This window comes from Ptychodera flava, chromosome 8 (genome assembly GCF_041260155.1).
Source record: "Ptychodera flava strain L36383 chromosome 8, AS_Pfla_20210202, whole genome shotgun sequence".
Classification (NCBI taxonomy): Eukaryota; Metazoa; Hemichordata; class Enteropneusta; family Ptychoderidae; genus Ptychodera; species Ptychodera flava.
In genome coordinates this window covers 7,850,181-7,868,437 of record NC_091935.1, presented here as the reverse complement: position 1 = coordinate 7,868,437, position 18,257 = coordinate 7,850,181, and the positions used below count along the sequence as shown (strand labels likewise).

The 18,257-nt window shown below is 37.1% G+C and overlaps 1 protein-coding gene across 2 annotated transcripts; it reads left to right on the top strand.

Moving 5' to 3' along the window:
- Positions 1-2,227: 2,227 nt before the first annotated feature.
- On the top strand, positions 2,228-17,832 carry LOC139138365 (uncharacterized). Of its 2 annotated transcripts, none has more exons than XM_070706705.1 (4): positions 2,228-2,308; positions 8,234-11,170; positions 13,957-14,098; positions 15,465-17,832. In XM_070706705.1, the coding sequence occupies exons 2-4, from the start codon at positions 8,291-8,293 to the stop codon at positions 15,653-15,655; spliced, it is 3,213 nt and encodes a 1,070-aa protein (XP_070562806.1). In that variant the 5' UTR covers positions 2,228-2,308; positions 8,234-8,290; the 3' UTR covers positions 15,656-17,832. The 2 variants fall into 2 exon arrangements, with proteins under 2 accessions (XP_070562806.1, XP_070562805.1); XM_070706704.1 differs by having other exon boundaries at positions 2,254-2,308; positions 8,341-11,170.
- Positions 17,833-18,257: the final 425 nt, after the last annotated feature.

Here is an 18,257-nt window from a genome sequence, read left to right as displayed (position 1 = left end):
ATTCAACCTTGTCGATGAGATTCCAAAATCAAATTTCATGCACATGATGAGATTCCAAAATCAAATTTCATGCACACGTATACACCTGTAACCATTCTACTCTAATGTAGGACAATTATGTAAGTTATTAAAGGTCTATATACACACAGATATTGCAGATATTGGGATATATATTGGGACAAATTATTCACAGTTTTCTTTTTCATAGACTCCCGTGTATTGTGTATAACCAATTCGGTGAAATTCCAAAAATCAAATTTCATGCACACGTATGCATTTGTTAACAAGAGCATTTATATCAAAAACTACAAATATTGTTACAGTAATTTTTATAATTAAAAAAAAATATTCACAGTCTTTTCATAGATTTCCATGTATAGTATATAAAATCTTTTTGTGAGCAAAAGACATTTGTGAAATTTCATGACACTTCAAAATGCGTTTTGGACAGGTGACCCACCTGTAATAACTGTCTCATACCTATGAGGGGGATCCAAAATTATAGCAAGGGGGATTTGAACGCATTGTTAGTTCGTTAGGGGGCATTTGAAAAACAAACCTTCGATTGGATTCGTCTGTCTATAGTAAATTTGTTCAATTTTGGCCAAGTCGTCCGGTTTAATTTTACTAATTGGTAGAGGTAAATAAATATGCAAATTAGCCACCAGGTAACACGTAAATGCTTAATGTCTTCCACTACTGTTACCTACTTATATCATCAGCATAGCAAATTCATCAACTTTGGTCATGTCCTTCCAGTCTTATAACCCTAACTTATAGTATATGAAAGTAGGTCAAAGGTAATTCAGGGTCGTCCTCTTTCAAAGGAAAATATGTTCAACACTCGTCATCGTCCAACAAAAAGCAGAAGTGCAGCCCTTGTAGTTGCTTGGATATGCAAAAAGTAAGTCAAAGGTCATCCCTTTTTTTTGGGGGGGGGGATCATTTGGTCTCACACTGGACAAGACAAAACAAAAACCAGAGTAGCAATTACAGTTGCTGAGATATGCAAAAGGTTGGTCAAAGTTTGGGAGCAAACCTTTGTTGCAAAATATTCAAGATGCAAAATAAACAAACACCCAACACCTGTAGTTAATGAGACAGGTGAAAGTAGGTCGAACATCATCCAAGGTCATTTACATTTGGACAAACGAGTCAGGTATAGTACTGATCAACATCAAACAAAAACAAAACCTAACACCTACAGCGCTTGTAGTTACTGAGTTATGTGATACTAGGTCATATGTCATTGAGGGTCATCTCCAAAATTTGGCAAGAAATTTTGATGCCATGCATACTGGTCCATTCGGTCAGTTGGATCTAATGAAGACGAATGTATTTATGGTTTTGCTAAGTTTTTCTAAAAAAAGCTGCCAAACCACTAGACCGATTTGAACACATTTACAAATTTCCTAGCACTACAATTGATAAGACCTGACTGAAATTTCCATTCACATGGTCTATCGGTTCTGTGGAAGAAGATTTGTATGGATTTAACTGAATAGTTTAAAAATCAATATGGCGGCCAAGGTCGCGTGACTGTAACTGACTTAGTAGAAGTGTTTAATATAAGAACATTTTTAAGTGGTTTAACTCTGTATTTTTGAGAATATGCCATTTTGCATCTTTTTGTAAATCTAATATGGCCTTCGTAATCAAATGAAATCCAAGCAAGCGAACAAAGTGTGAAATTTCAAAATTATGTGAGTAGTGGTTTCTTAGATTATGGGTGACAAAAATAATTACGGAAGAAGGAAGGTGGAAGAAGGATTGAAGAAGGAGAAGTACAGTTCATACGAAACCAATAGGGGCCAACGCCAAGTAGGCTTTGGCCCAAATGAATCATTAACTCCCGATATAATGCCTATATTTGAATGAAAATCTCACTCACACGATATCGTTCTGAAAAACTTTGAAGTCAGAAGAGCAGGAAATAAAAGTTCCTGGAGAACACGTTTCTCCTTTATTAAAATGTACAGTTGGGAGTTAAGTGCACTATTGCGGCGAAGAAGTGAAAAAGCTATGCAAATACAAATCTGATTAAAATCAGATGTAGAGTACGGCGACGTCTACTTACGCCGTATTCCCTTGCTCCCGCCTCTCACAACGATAACAAGAGAATGCCGAGTAAGTATAGACGTCGCCATACTCTACATCTGACTTTAATCAGATTGAGCCAATACACGCCTCGTGTTTATTTTACCCATGCTTCCTTGAAAGGTCAGCTAAGGTCTGGTGATATCGAGTACTCGACGCCTGCCAACAAAGTGATTAACAAATATTTCAGGCGACAAACTTAAGCTGGAAGGTAGGTACACTTTTTCTTAAAATACTGCCCGTGTAGACTCGTGTATACCGAGTTTAAGTTTCTAACTCTTACGCACCCATTACACTTGAACTTGCTATCCTTATTGGGAATTCAGCTTGAAACATCGCCCTTTTGATATCACTATTCTGCACAAATGAACAAAGACTCTTCACGAAGCATCTGGTGTAGATCCATTTCCTCGTAGGAAGAATGGGCTAGGGCTGTCAATGTTATCAGATATTGAAAGAGCACCCTACGAAGGTCACAGATAGAGAAAGAATGTTAGAACGGATGACGTGACTTTCGAACCACAACAGATTTTATTTCTTTTGTAAGGTTAGAGAATGGATACGTTGGGCTATGTCTGGTTCGTAAATCATATCTAAGTACTGGGGTTTAACAAGTTTAATAAGTGAAATATTTATAGCTATGAAAAGTTCAGTTATTATGGCCATCTTGGGCAAGCAGTTCCGAATTGACTCATCTGATATTTGAAAAACACAGGGGTTAATTTAATTTTTACATAACACAGAGGGGTAAGTTGGTTTTGAAAACCAATCTCCTCTTGTTTCGATGTACAAAAATTTTTCAGGATACAGAAGTGATTTCCTGCACGCTCATTTTTTTGAATACTTGCATCACAAGAATGTCTGTCTTATTGACACATTGCCTTGGCTATTTGACAAAGTTTATCTTGTCCTGTCAGGCTTCAGCCTAGGTAAAGTTAGCCACTGTTGGCTTTTTTCGTAAACATTCAGTTTATGCTTTCAAGTAGCTTTGCCGTTGATATCTGACCATTATTCCAGCAGCAGATGAATACATACCCTGGGAAATAAGAACAGAAAAATATAAATGAAGGCTGTTTTAAACTTTGCTTTCTATTGTACATACGTATTATACTTTGCCGAATGAAAAGTGACCTATGGAGGACTCGAACTCACATCCCCGATTACATTTCGGTTGCGCTACCAACTGAGGTAATGGATTAGTCGGCTTAATGTGGGCGGTCCTGTCTCTTAGATGGGGCAACTCTTCATTCTGTTGTGCGTGGATGGTGCATGGTGATTAAGACGGCTAAACTCATCACCTAACCTTTCAGCCTAAGGATCCACTACTGAATTCAACAGGGTCTAGCGCACAAGTCACTAACTTAGAAATCGGATTTTAGGTAATGAGGATCAATCATATGAATGATGCAAAGCCAAAGAAGCATTAATTAGAAATGACTCACCATACGAAATTTATAAAATTGACGAATGAAAAGTGACCCATGCGGTACTCGAACCCACACCCATATGTCCTCGTGGGAAATTACAGTGTTAAATGCTAAAAACAGGGTGTTATAATTAATAACACAAATTACTTCAAAGACAAAGTAATAACATCTATATCTGTTACGTAAGTTTCATGCATCCTGCAATCGTTGTTTCGCGCTGTCTCGACGCTTAGAAAGTCTGCCATCGGCTTGCAAGGGGGCTTCACCGCGCTGGCGCATGCGAGATGTTGAGACGTGTTGGTGATGATGTGGGCGGGCGCTAGCGCCTGACAGGCATAGTACTGTAACCAGAGTTATTTAGAATATTTTAAAACATATTTATGAAGGGAAGACAACAAGATCGAAACAGTAGTTCTTATTTTAGGAGGTGTCGCAGCTTTCTTTCAATTGTGATGCAGACTAAGTACGTGGCCAAACGGTCCATCACCACCGGTCTCCGACCGTGTCAACTCGTCAATCCCGAGGGTCAATGTTTATGCCTTACGAACTTTGATGTTTGCAGTGACATATATCTCGCCCGTAGATGCTCTAAATTTTGTCAATTGACGGAAACTGTTCTGTTGTGTGAGTGAATTATCATCGATCATCTTATGACAGTTGAAAAGGGTGAAACCAACAAAATGAAATTCAATGCCACAACATAATATATATGTAAAAGCTCACCCTTTAAACACTATACAACCACATACAGTATTGTTTAATATTGATGGGTATCATGACATGGTCCTCACTAGGATATCTGACGGGACAGACTTTGAAAGTAAGGGGGAAGAACATGCGGGAGGCTGAGGGGTAAAGTGTCAGGGGGCGTTGTCCTCTCTGTTGCCTGGAAAATTTTGAGAAATTGATGTGTGCAAATGGTGCAGTACTGTCTGGTGCAAAGTGAGAGCTGTTTTCAATGTGTCGTTTTACTCAGTAAAACTGTTAGAACACCAGAAGAGGACAGAACGAGAGAGGTTCCCTCCTTTCGCATCGGAAAGTTTGAGAAATTGATGTGTGAAATGATGCAATGTGAGAGGTGTTTCAATTCATTTTGCACCAAAACTTGAGTAACCTCTTCTTTATCTCTACATTTTGAGCAAGCCCCCTTGTGGCTTTCAATTTTTTGAGTGACCTCCACCTCACAGTCCTCCGAACCTAGTCCATAAATAATGACGGCTCACTTATCGTCAGATTAAACGTCCCCATTGAGCCGTCCGTATGACTCCACTGGAGCGCCCTCATTCTAGTCTTTGGAAAAGCTACAAATGCTTTAGGGACTGGTCATTTATTCGGCCGGGGGGGGCAGTGGATTCATGGGAAGTCACCCTGCTATTGACTTTGGTGATGGGCGGGGGAGGGGGTTTCACCATGTTTTTGAAATGCCAAATAGGGGGTAGTGTGTTTTTGAATTTGACTCGGGCTAAAGGGCAAAAGCTAGTCACCGTGAAAGCTATTTTGTTGTTTCTTGTTGAGACCATCCTCATATATATATATATATATATATATATATATATATATATACCACACACACACACACACACACACACACACACACAGACACACACAGACACACCACACACACACACATATATATATATATATATATATATATATATATATATATATATATATATATATATATTATATATATATATATATATATATATATATATATATATATATATATATATATATATATATATATATATATATATATACACACACACACACACGGGAACGCCCTATCTGAAAATAAGGGAAATTGCCTATTTCTCAACCACCTGCAAATCCAAAGTAGGGACCCGTCCGCACCAAAGGGCTCCACGGGCGATTTTTTGTTTTGTTTTTCATGACAGTAAATATCACTTCGTTATTGATTTCTTTTTGATCAAGCATAAAGAATAAACCCTAGGCTTCTTTCTGCTAGTTTCTGTCGTATAATTCAAAATTATACGTATATCACAAACGAAGCATCAAAATTCTATTTCTTCGTTTAATCTTTATATGATAAAAAGAGGTAGTGGTAATGCACGTCTATTACAAAAATGTTTTTAACTTTTAATCACACAAAGTAAACGTGGCTTTATTTTCATTGGGTGAGGTAATTTTATGATGATTCTATTACACGGTTGCAGAACCGTGGGCGCGCAATTGGGGTATTACTAATAACGTAGTCATTTCCATACACTGGGCGGGAGTTTTGAATTCTCGTGTAACATCGTTTGACCGTATGATGAATTTGAATCCTCGTGATGGACACTTTCGTTACATATGCAAATAGGGGTCAAATGGTCGTACATGAGACACATTTTGAAACATATGCGTTCTCCGACAAAAAAGGAACATATTTTCAGTTTATTTTCGACTCAAGTTTAGTAGCTATGTATTCATTGACATCCTATACAAGATTCAATGACAATGAAAGTATGAAACATGACAAAATTATGGGATTCTGGGACCAAACATAGCACATCCGTTCAGTAGCGTGGCATTTACATTTGCACAGATTTAGGGAACGAGCACAATTAATGGCAGGGGGGCTGGAAGAGAAAATATGTGGTGCATATATTTTTTTACAGGCCCCCTGACACCAGCAAAAAATTTAGTGCCCCCCCATCACCGGCAACAAAATTGTTGTGGCCCCCTTCCCAAAAAAAGAAAGATTACATAGGTACAAAGTTGTACACATATATAAAATCCTTATAACTCTTAATATATGCTTTAGTGAAAACAACATTCTTGCATTCTTGAAATAAATAATAAACAAATAAATATATAAATAATAAACAAACAAAATAACATATGTTCAAGCTTTACTACTTGTAACACCTTCAGCTACTTTTCAGTATTGTGTTGTGCTATTTTAATCTCAAAGAATGATGAAATTACCAAATACCTTATAAATAATCTGCAAGTTCATTCAGTGCTGTTATAGTTGTTACAGTGTTCACTGAACATCTCCAAGTTAGTCTAACAAGCTCAATATTGTGCATTTCATCATACTCTGAGTAAAAGTAAGAACTTGAAGTGAAACACACAGAACTCAAAATACTAAAAATTAGCCAAATTATGTACAGCTACTGACCCTCAATACATTTCCAAATGATGCATACTCCAAGGCAGGAGATCAAAATAGAACATAAAAAGAGGAACAATTGTCACTAAAGCAAATATAAACATGAATGGTCTGGAAGAGGTACACAGCATAAAAGCAGATACCAAGTACAGAGGTCTTTTGTTTACTATGACAGAATAACAGTTTTAGTGTGGCTCATACTTGAAATATTGGCTGAAAATGGTCTGCTGTCTCAAAAATAACCTAAAATGTGTTTTCTGGATCAAATTTCATTACAAACTGATAGGAAATACTGGACAGTGCCACATATTTTAGGGAGTTGAACAATAACTGTCAATTTATACCAAGATTAAATACCAGGGAAATTAAGAAATTTAGCTTCTGTACCTTTAACCAGCCCTATATAAGAATGTTCAGTTATTATGCTTTGTGTTGTGTGTTTAGTTTGAATACCCTGAAAACAAAATACATTTGGAGGACATTTTGACAGATTCCTGCACAACCCTAAAGATAAGTGTTTTTATGAGCAAAATTCCATGTAACTTTCTCCCTTCAGTTTAATATAGTTTTAAATTAACCCTTTATTCAAAAGTCATCCGAACAAATGGTCACACAGGGATCATGTACATATAACCCATGGTATATAGAATGAATGCATTGTCTTTTTAATTTCCAAAGTATGATACAGCAAAGAGTAAGAATTTTAGGACAATTTTGTCACTGAGAAGATTAAACTGAACTGCATAATTATTTTTGAGTCTGTTTGCTGGTATGCATGTTTAGCATTTCATATACCGGTATGTCTATGCTTTACTTCAACTGAGTATCTGTATGATGTTTTCAGATGTTGGGGAAAAATGTATAACATGACCATTGTGATTTCAATGCACTTTCCACAACCCAGTGTCTGCCTTTCTATGACTACCCAAGATATTCAATGTTACTCCACTGTAATGACAGTCTGCCATTGGAATAGTCCTTCATGGGCTAACTATAAAAGACCCATTAATGCCATTTTTTTCTCCTTTTTTTCAGTATTTTTTCCTGTGTGTCCACTACGTATTCTAGTTCTTCCTATAGCATGATGAAATAACCAATTTCAACCTAGCCTCTGTATCATTACCAACCATTATTATTGTTGACAAATGAAGGCAATTTTCAATAATAATATTGCTCATTTTACCCATAACAACTGCATTGTGAGGTTTAAGACTTGGTATTTCATCATGCTACAAGACGTTTAACAAGGAACTCCAGCTTCAACAAGGAACAAAAATGCTGAAATATATTCTCTGTCTGTCATGGTGTAAAACATTTTGGTGGCCCACCCCTTGCCTTCCCTGGAATTTTCATGGCCCACCCAAAGAACACTCATTTTTTTTCGTGGCCCCCCATTTTCTCTTCCGGCCCCCTGTCGTTAATTGTGCTTGGTCCCTTAGGATGATCCGGGGTTTACAAGGGAAGTTCCTGTTTAAGGATTACATATTTCTTGACTATCGATAAGCTTCTTAAATGATTTAACTTCATATCAATTGCTGCTGATTTCATACTTGTTTGTTTGTTTGTTTGTTTGTTTGTTTGTTTACTTTAGATAAAGTAACTGCATTCAGATAAAAGCCAATTTGCACGTTAATGTATCTGACGAAGGATGGCAAGTCAATTTCAGAGATGGCTTTCTGGTTTTTCGACGTTTCGCAGCTACAATCTGGGGGTCCTTTGCAACGATGAAGAGATCAAGGAAACGTACGTAGAAGCTGGGAGACATGGAAAACTACCGTTCAACAGAAGCAAAGTCATGTTTTTAGGTGACGCTCGTGTCGGAAAGACAAGTCTCCGACGTGCGTTGATGGGAGAGACGTTTCAAAAGAGTGAGGCAAGTACTGTTGGAATCGAAACGAGAATGTGCGAATCAAGGGAAGTAGACAATGCATGGCATACGTGTGAAGACATCAGCAGTACTGATTTTGAATGTGCTTCTTCTTGGTATACAGCCAAAACAAGTACTGGTGAGAAGAAGAAAAAAGGAAAAGAGAGGTCCATCTCAAATGAAAATAACCGTTCTTCTCAAAGTACGACAACAGCAAAATACCTTAAAGATGTATTTTACATATTTAAGCTTTGCTTTAGTCTTCACCTTTTGTTCATCATACCATTATGTTATATCTTTAGCTACGGGTTTGCTCCATTCGAGTGGTTCCTGTTCCTAGGAATGACCATCGCTAGACTTGATTTTCTCACTGAAGCCTATCGAATTGGCACAGGTGTTGCACTTGCATTTCTCATAGAATATTACATCCGATGTCATGTTACTCTCGACATAGTCTACTTGTTCTTTAGTACAATTGCTTCAAATTACATTAGTCTGAATTACTTCTATTGTTTCCTGTTCTTTGTCAGTATTGGGTTTATCTTCGGGGTTCTTGTTGGTTCCGGCTTCCGAAGTGGTCTTGCATTTGGGCTGTGCTTACTCCAGCCACCCAAGTTGTATTCATTGCAAGACCAGACGTTTGAATTGGAGTTGACAGAAGTTGTCTCATCATACCTACAAACAGCACAGATTTTCCTCAGTTCTGCGATAGGACTGATTCTAGTTCGCTCCTGGACTCTCTTACTTGGACGATTACCATTCAAACCTATTACTGATGTAACTTTTGTAACGTTAAGTGTACTTACAATAAGCGTTGTGCTCTCACTATTACTCCCTGACTCGACAATTCCCATATCATTCCTAAGCCCTATGCTCTTAGTTTTTGGGAAAACAACGAGTGAATTCGTCGGAAGAGAAATCGATGCAAAATGCAATATTGGTTATTTTACTTATAAGGGAGCTGGAACATTACTAGGTTTACTCATGGGATATTTCATGGGCTGGACATTTCAACTACCAAGTATCTTCTCTCCTACTTTTTCGGTTTTTTTCATGTCAATTTTAACTCATCCCTTAGTTGAAATGTATGGGTTTTGGAAAGTTAATTGTCAAACATTACCCATTAAGAAAATAAGGGATGCTTTCAAGGCCTTGAGAGGAGGTTCAAAGAATCTTCCAACAAGACTAAGCCTTTGGGATTTCGCAGGCGATGAACTGTATTACAGTACTCACCATGTGTTTCTTGCTAGTCACGCTGTCTTCCTATTAGTGTTTAATCTCAAAGAAGCTGTTCAAGATAGAAGTAAACAACTCAATCGCATACTGTTTTGGTTACACTCGATTTCCATCCATGCAAAGGATAAAGATTCTGTCATTTTCCTTGTTGGAACGCACAGGCATAGTGTTACACTATCAGATCAAGAGGACATAGATCAGTATCTATTTGGAAACCTCTACGGTATCTTTTGTGACCGTTTGGTAGTTAACTCCGACAGACGTCTGGTGTTCATGGTTGAGAATTCCGTATGTAAGGACACGGAAATGTTGAAAATTAAAGAACTAATTAGTTATAAAGTAATGGAAGCTGAGTATATAATCAGGGAGTTCCCTATTAAATACCTACACTTCTACAAACTGATACTGAGTAAGAGGAAAGAAGGTGAGAACCGACGATTTTCTCAAAGCATCTCATCCTATGCTGATGTGGAAGATTATGTTTCAAATGCATGCGGAATTACTAATGAAGACGATTTTCGAGAGCTTCTTAGTTTCTTCCACCGGGCTGGGGAGATAATATACCAACCAGATGACCCAGTACTCGAACAGTACGTTGTTTTTGATCCGCAGCTGCTCGTAGATATCATGAAAGTACTGATGAATATTCCACCTCGTTATAAAAGATCACAGAAGGTTGCACCATACTGGCTGAAGTTGGAACAACACGGAATCCTCCACAGTTCTCTTGTCGAGCACATGATGAAACCATTAAATGTGCCTACTCACGTCATAATTTCGCTTCTAGCTGCGTATGACCTGATATGCCCCACATTTCAGAAGACAACAAAAACCAAGGATGAACTGTTCAGCGTGCCATGTCTAATGCCATATTATTCAAGCATGCTACAGGGTGATTCGGGTACTGCGATAGAAGATTGGTGGATTTCTAGTGAGGATGAGGAAATATATTACTTTGACTTCGGCTATTGGCGACCAGACGCCGTCTTTTCCCGCCTTTTGGCACGATGTTTGAACGAAGATCAACTAGGAGGTCAGTTAAGAATGCGACAGGTTTTCTACGACGTGGCCAAATTCACTGTAGACTCTGAGATACTCGTCAAACTCGAAATTCTGCATCGCATACCTGAACAGAATCTGATAAAAGTCACAGTTCAGAGACCAAGAGACGCAGACTCAAGAATGTGCATAACCAAAGTTATAAATCACGTAGAAGCCATTCGTCGGCGAGATTTTAAACATCTGGAGTACAAATTTGGCATTTTGTGTCCCGTAACCAATCACCGAGATCCAGAACTACAAGGAAAGCTCCATGTTGTGAAATTGGCAAGTCAGCTAGATTGTCGTTTGCAGGAAGCTGGTCCTTTTAACTTTCTCTGTGAAGGACAAAATCAGATGGTAGAAGTTTTCAGGAGCAGTAATCATGTAAGTGCTATATTTAGATCTTGAATGAACACACTTACAACTTCCTCCAATGCAGCCTGCCATGGTACTTACATTTTGGTAACACGGTGTTCAACACTCCCTTTGCAATGGTATTGGAATAAGTGTTCCCGTGCACCATGCTGACCCTCCTAAATGCCGCTCAGTCTCCACCTATAGCTCTAACTGACTCGTTAGAAATTGCACAAATGAGAACTTCCACAGAGAAGCACAATCATTTAATTGTTCTTCACGAGAAACAGAAATGGAGTTGTGACTTTTGCTTTGTTTCCGCTGTATTTTCCACAGCCCTGATGTGCTGTATACTTTGAATTACAGTTTACGCAAGATTGGAAGTAATTTGGGATTATTGGATAGTGTAGGAGGGCTGCGTTCACAAAAATTGGTAGAGGGAGCTAGAGGAATTCAGGATGGATTCAAAACATTTTGGGGTAATAGAGGGGGACTTGAACTTTTTGCTCTGCCTATAGGGGGACCTGAAAATGTTTTGGTTCCCTTTTACTTTTTACATTTTCCGATTAAAAGGTTTGATAGATAATGAAAAATGAATAATTGTTTTTATGACATCCAATTTTGTAATGTTAGTAATAATAGAGCAAACTCTAGAGCCATTTTGTCAGTCAGTTTCCTGACTTTTATCTCGAAAAAATCAAAACGTGTACGATTTTTCGTGAAGAAACAAGTGAGCATAGTAATAGAGCAGAAGCTGGAACTATTGATAAGTTTTTCAATACCTATATGCAATATCTCACATACAGTTTCTTGCTGCCTCGCCACAGCATGCTAAAACACACAATATAGCCTGTACATGCACATATTGGGTGATAATTGAGTTAGAGTCAAGACTGAAAGTCATTTGTCATTGATACAAATTCACGGTACACATACACACGCTGTATTTGCAAGCTGTATACGGGGCAGTTAAACATGCTGTAGGGACGAGAACGAGAATTTAGATGTATAAACCGAATAAAAACACTGTCAAATAATCAAAGTTAATACAGCTATAGCTCTGCATTGCAGTGTCACTGTTCGCATACTCTCTCATGATGATAATTTTGTGTGTTCTTCAGCAGGTGTCATTGACCCGGTCTGAGCTGGATTACGTCCAGTCAACTTAGATTGATAATTCAAAAAAGTGCACTGATGCGTTTCAAAATGAATCAATTTAAGCCATTATCATAGAAATATGGCTCTACACACTGCTAATAACAGATTGCGTCGAAATCGTGGGGTAGAACTGCCCATATATATTTATTATTTCTTTGCCTGCATCCCTTATACAACCATTTGCAGTAATAGAGCGCGAAGCCACTGCAGTGAACTGCAATAAAACTGCTTACACTAATTAGTTTCAGCTGTAGCCGTGGCCACTTTGGTGTTGAACAAGGCTACTTGATAAAGACCAAAAAGTCTGCTTGTACAAAGGCAAAACTAGCTCTGTCTGAGGCTCGAGTTGTGAATGAGAGTTTACGATTGGCACCCTGTGTTCAAGATTAAGATACAATGTAACATTACCATGCACTGGTCCATGTACAAATCTTTTTTATTTCAACTTCCCCAGACAAACTGTCTGCATGGGACATACAATGTTGTCGACTTTGCCAGCTGGCTACAGCTGAAACTAATTAGTGTGAGCAGTTTTATTGCAGTTCACTGCAGTGGCTTCGCGCTCTATCACTGAAAAGGGTAGTAAATATGCGCCTCCATGATAATGGGGGACTTGAAAAATAATGATCATGTAGACGGAAGGATTTGAAAAAATTGTGAGGGTATGAGGGGGATCTGAAAAAAGGTTTCAATCGCGATTCCTCCAGCCACCCCCATCGTAATTTTTGAACACAACCCATTCTCGGCTTAATCTGTCAATATAAGCTCATCTGCATCTATACCATACACTTGTTGTTATGAATAATTTGTAATTATGCAACTTTCAGATATTTGACACCTAACACTTTTGATAAATTTGAACAATTAAACGGTAACATTATCCCAAATGAATTATAATCGTTCCAATAATATATATATATATATATATATATATATATATATATATATATATATATATATATATATATATATCAATCACAGACTTGCTCGTTAGAAAGCGTATCGGAGGCAAATATTCAGAGTCTCGAATGTGTTTCAATATTCTTCTGTTCTTCCGCTTTTTTGGGGATTGCTCATTTTATAGCTGTTGGTATAAGAAAAACTTCACCTTGTTAGTATTTCGTAAAAAGGAAGAATTTTATTTTTCCTAACTTAGTTATCATAGGCAGGGCGACCATTTTAAATTTCGGATATTGACCAATGTTTGGTTATTTACTTCCCTTGTACCTACATTTGCACTGTGACCCCTGACTTGAGAAGAGCATGGTTGAAAGTTTTATTTAGGAAAATCTAAGCAAAAGTTGAAGCATTAACTTTCGAGGCGCATAGTATCTTAAAAGAACATTTATCGAGGCGCATAGTACCTCAGAAGAACATGTCAAAAGTTGTCAGGTGAGGAGGTGACATATATTGAAAGTTGAACGCCCACGTCCTCTCATAATTATAGTCAACAAGCAACTCGACGAGAACTTCACATTGACCTGTTAAAACAGGATTCAAGATTACCGTAATGACACATTTATCTACTTGCAATAAGTACATCTACCAAAAGAAAAGTCACCGAGTCGCATAATTTCATTTAAGAATATGCTAAAGGCAGTCAGTAAAAAATAATTGTTTTTATTAGAGGATTGTTCCTTATTTGCATTCTTCGGCAGATTGCGACAATACATAAGACGGCTACAGCAAAGATGCATCGGGACGGAAAGATCATTGACATGCCACCAACGCTGCATAAGCAAATATGTAATAGATTGAACGTAGAAAATGTGATTGCTGGTGACTGGCGAGATTTAGCAGGTAAACTGTTTGCAAATTTAAGATAATATACAGGTTTGGCTACACTTTTTACGTGAACGTGAACGAATAACGTCATGAATTTCTGAGATGATGATGTCGACTTGTGCTTACATTCTTCACGTACACAGAGCCAGCGTCGCGTATTTACGTGGAGACAGCTGTTTTCACGTAATTTGTGAACGTGTAAATTTATTCTCATTTTTAGGGAGCAAAACATGATATAAACTGTGAATCGTTCATGCACATTGTAAGTTGGAAGTATGGTAGTGACACCCTCAAAGATATTTATGTATTTTTGTCATTTTTTACGTGAAATTTCTTCGTCGATTCGCGACATACCGCATAACCATTGACCTATCCCTGTGATGCGGAAACAGACTACGCGGACCCAAGCCGAGCCGAACCATTTCTTGGGCATGCCACACGAACGGCCGACGTAACGCGTAGCCAAACGGATTTTTGAACGTGAACATGTATGCCAACACCAACGTGAATTCTACGCTTTCACGTTCACGTAAAAACAAACCTGTCTAATATTGGCATTTCATACATTTGTGACCCAAATCACAAACGTATTTATTTACCGATTTCTTCAGTTTGTAACTGTTAAGGTTGACGGATGATGACGCCTTACATGTTACATATAGAAAGAACTTTACACTTTGGAGAAAATGATATGTTAATATGCCTTCCTACTTGTACGTTTACGCGCATGCACGCATGCCCTCAAACCAAATATATATATACATGTGTATATATATATATATATATATATATATATATATATATATATATATATATATATATATATATATATATGTATATATATCTATCTATCTATATATGTATCTATATATATATATATATATATATATATATATATATATATATATATATATATACATGTGTGTGTGGCTATTTTAGCTCTTGATAATCACATAAACTAGGACAGATCACATAGTTAATAATAGGTATCAGCTCTTGCAGGGGCAAGCCTTTCACAATAACGTTGGAGTGGAGCTATATTTCATGTAAATTTCCACATCGTAATATAAGGTATATGGATGTCTTACTTTTCCTCTATAACATCATGTGATTTTAACTTAAATTTGTGATATTTCATTCATTTATTTCGAGCTCATTTTGTAATCTTTCAAACTTACAACTGGCATTGCTTTTTTGTTCTCTACAACTTCAACTTTATTTTTCGTTGATTTTACTGGCCTACTTTCAACAAGAAAGCTTAACAAGAACTGAGGTCTATTGAAGCTTAGTGCTTGATCGTAAATTGTTGTGGTGTAACTCTTTCGTCCTTAAATTTGTTTAGGGTGTTACTTTTTATTTTCTACCTTCTTACCTGATACAGATCAAGTTGGCTGTTCGATTGAAGATGTTCAAGTGTTCTCCAATAGCGAAAATCCTTGTGGTGAAGTGCTGTACTACTGGACTACAAAATACCCTGTTACCATCAAGGAGCTTATGGATGTTCTTCAAGATCCGCCCTTGTCCAGGGCAGACATCATTTCACTCATAGAGAACCATATCGTTTCACCGTAGGCTAAACATTTGACTCCTTGCTCCAGTGGATACCCAGTCGATTACAACAGTCATTCATATTTGCTGTGTATAAACTACAAAGGAGACTGAAGAACTATTCATTCATTTGCCGTGTCAATCATTTGAAAAACTGCACATAAACACTTGACTCGCTTTGAATTTTCTACAAAAGCGACGATCAACGAGCGATTGTCAAATACTGATCTTTAAACAAACTTGACATTGGTACAGATTATTTCAAAGGTGAATGGTTTATTTACCCAATATGTAAATTATGATTTTTGTTTTTGGCTGAGATTTATGCTACAAGGTCGACCTGATGCATTATCTACCCGAGCACCAACCGATAAGGATCACAGTACAAAAAGTCTTAATGTCATGACTTAAGAAGATGAACGATCTGTCTTCTCAGATAGTGATAGATAAACAGGCAGGAGTTTTCGTTATCTGCAATGTTAAAAAGTCATATTGGATGGGATGTCAAGGAAGTAAAACACACAAATTTGGTTAAGCTAGGGAAGGTACAGATTGTGATACTTTCAGTTGAAAACTAAACGCAGTATTCTCATAAAAATGTAATGCTGTGTAAAAAAAGTTTCACTTGGTAAGCTAATATCTCTTTTTTGTCGAAAGATGTAAAAAATATTAAAACATCTTTTTGTCGCCTGTTTTGTTTGGGAAGGTTGTATGGGTGATATAATATGAATAATGTACGGTATGAAGTCTCGAACTTTCCTACTGATCCTTCATAGAAACAAATATTTTTTGAGGAATAGAATGGTACAGTCCTTGAAATTGTGTTCTTCTTTGTGATGTATCTACACGGTAACACAACAGTCACCCCTGGACATCGGCCATCTACCATTTACCCCCCGGCTATTTACCACAGGACAATTACAACTTGGACACATACCACACGAGACATTTATCACCCGGACAATTACCCTCTCTCTTAAAAATTAATTTTAAAGGATGTCTGATTCATTATCTTTATTTTCAAACAATTTCAACTTTGTTTGACATAGCATAGACGGTGTTTATATGATTCAAGTAGCCTTATGGAGAGTATTTTATATGTTGGTGATGAAGGAATTGGTAAATATTTTATGAAACACCTAACACACATTCTACCCGTAAAATTGAAACTGAAGTTGTGTGTAACTTTCGATGCAACCCGGTTTTGACTGAAAAAAGATACAACTGGAAAAAGAGACAAATATTATTAGTTGCCTGGTATAGGGTCAAGGTTAGGTTTAGGGTAAGGCAATAAAATAATTCGTATAGAGACATCATTTTAGTCCGTTAACACCATATAGTTGTTATGTTAATGTCATTCATAAGCGGGATTTTAAGACTCACCTTTTAAAATCTCTATTCTAATGTATAGAAAGGTTCACCATTTTTCAGTAACCGTTGATGCGTGATTTATTTTTAACATTTACTGATGCTTACTTCGTAGAATTTTTATCGTTTATTTTACATTGACTGGTTTTACTCTGCAGAAATTTTCATCATTTTAACTAATTACCTAAGTTGATGGTTTTTACACTTTACGTTTCTTGTCTTGCTCTGCTGGTATTTTTATCGATTTAAATGTGCAAAGCGCACTGAGACGTATGTTTAGTGCGTTTTTAACGATATAAACATTATTATATTATTATTATTATTCATTTATAGTATCCATTTATTATATAATGCATGATTAAAGATTAATATTTCAACTGACAGCCGCAGACAACTCCGCCTGTCTGTCCGTGTGTGTGTATGTGTGTGTGTGTGTGAGTGTGTGTGTGTGTGTGTGTGTGTGTCTGTCTGTCTGTCTGTCTGTCTGTCTGTCTGTCTGTTTACGCGATAACTCAAAAACGCCTGAACAGATTCAAGTCTCATTTGGTAGACAGGTACCATATGCTACTTGCAAGAACTGACTATTAAGGGAGCCGTCATTATTTATGGCCTGGGGGGTCGGAGGAATCTGAGGAGGGGTCACTCAAAAAATCGAAAGCTACAAGGGGGGTTGCTCAAAAGTGGAGAACAAGAAAGGGGGGGGGGCTACTCAATTTTGTTGACATGTATTGAAGCATTTAGTGGAGTTACGAATTAATACAACAATAATAGTAAAGATATGTATATTCATACCCGGTATTTGTGTACACACACACACACACACACACACACACACACACACAATATATATATTATATATATATATATATATATATATATATATATATATATATATATATAAGATATAGATATAGATATAGATATAGATATATATAAATCATAATACAGGTTGTTTCAAGTAGAAACTAAAATCTCATTTCACTATGTGTTTCACGTTATTGTGATCTTCAGAGGAGAATGATCAGCTATTCGACGTGGCAAGCCTTATGTTAGAGGCTAGTACTGAGTACATTTTTCAGTTTTTCCTGATTAAAGATTGATATACTTGCCTGATCATTAATGAGAAACGTCTGATTTCTATATTCTACATTGTATAGGTTACCGATAGGGGAAAATGTGTAAAGCAAGCTTATTCTGATGCTATAAAGTTTAAAACCAGTTGAATGCTTTGACAACAAACCCATCTTTTATTGCAGGA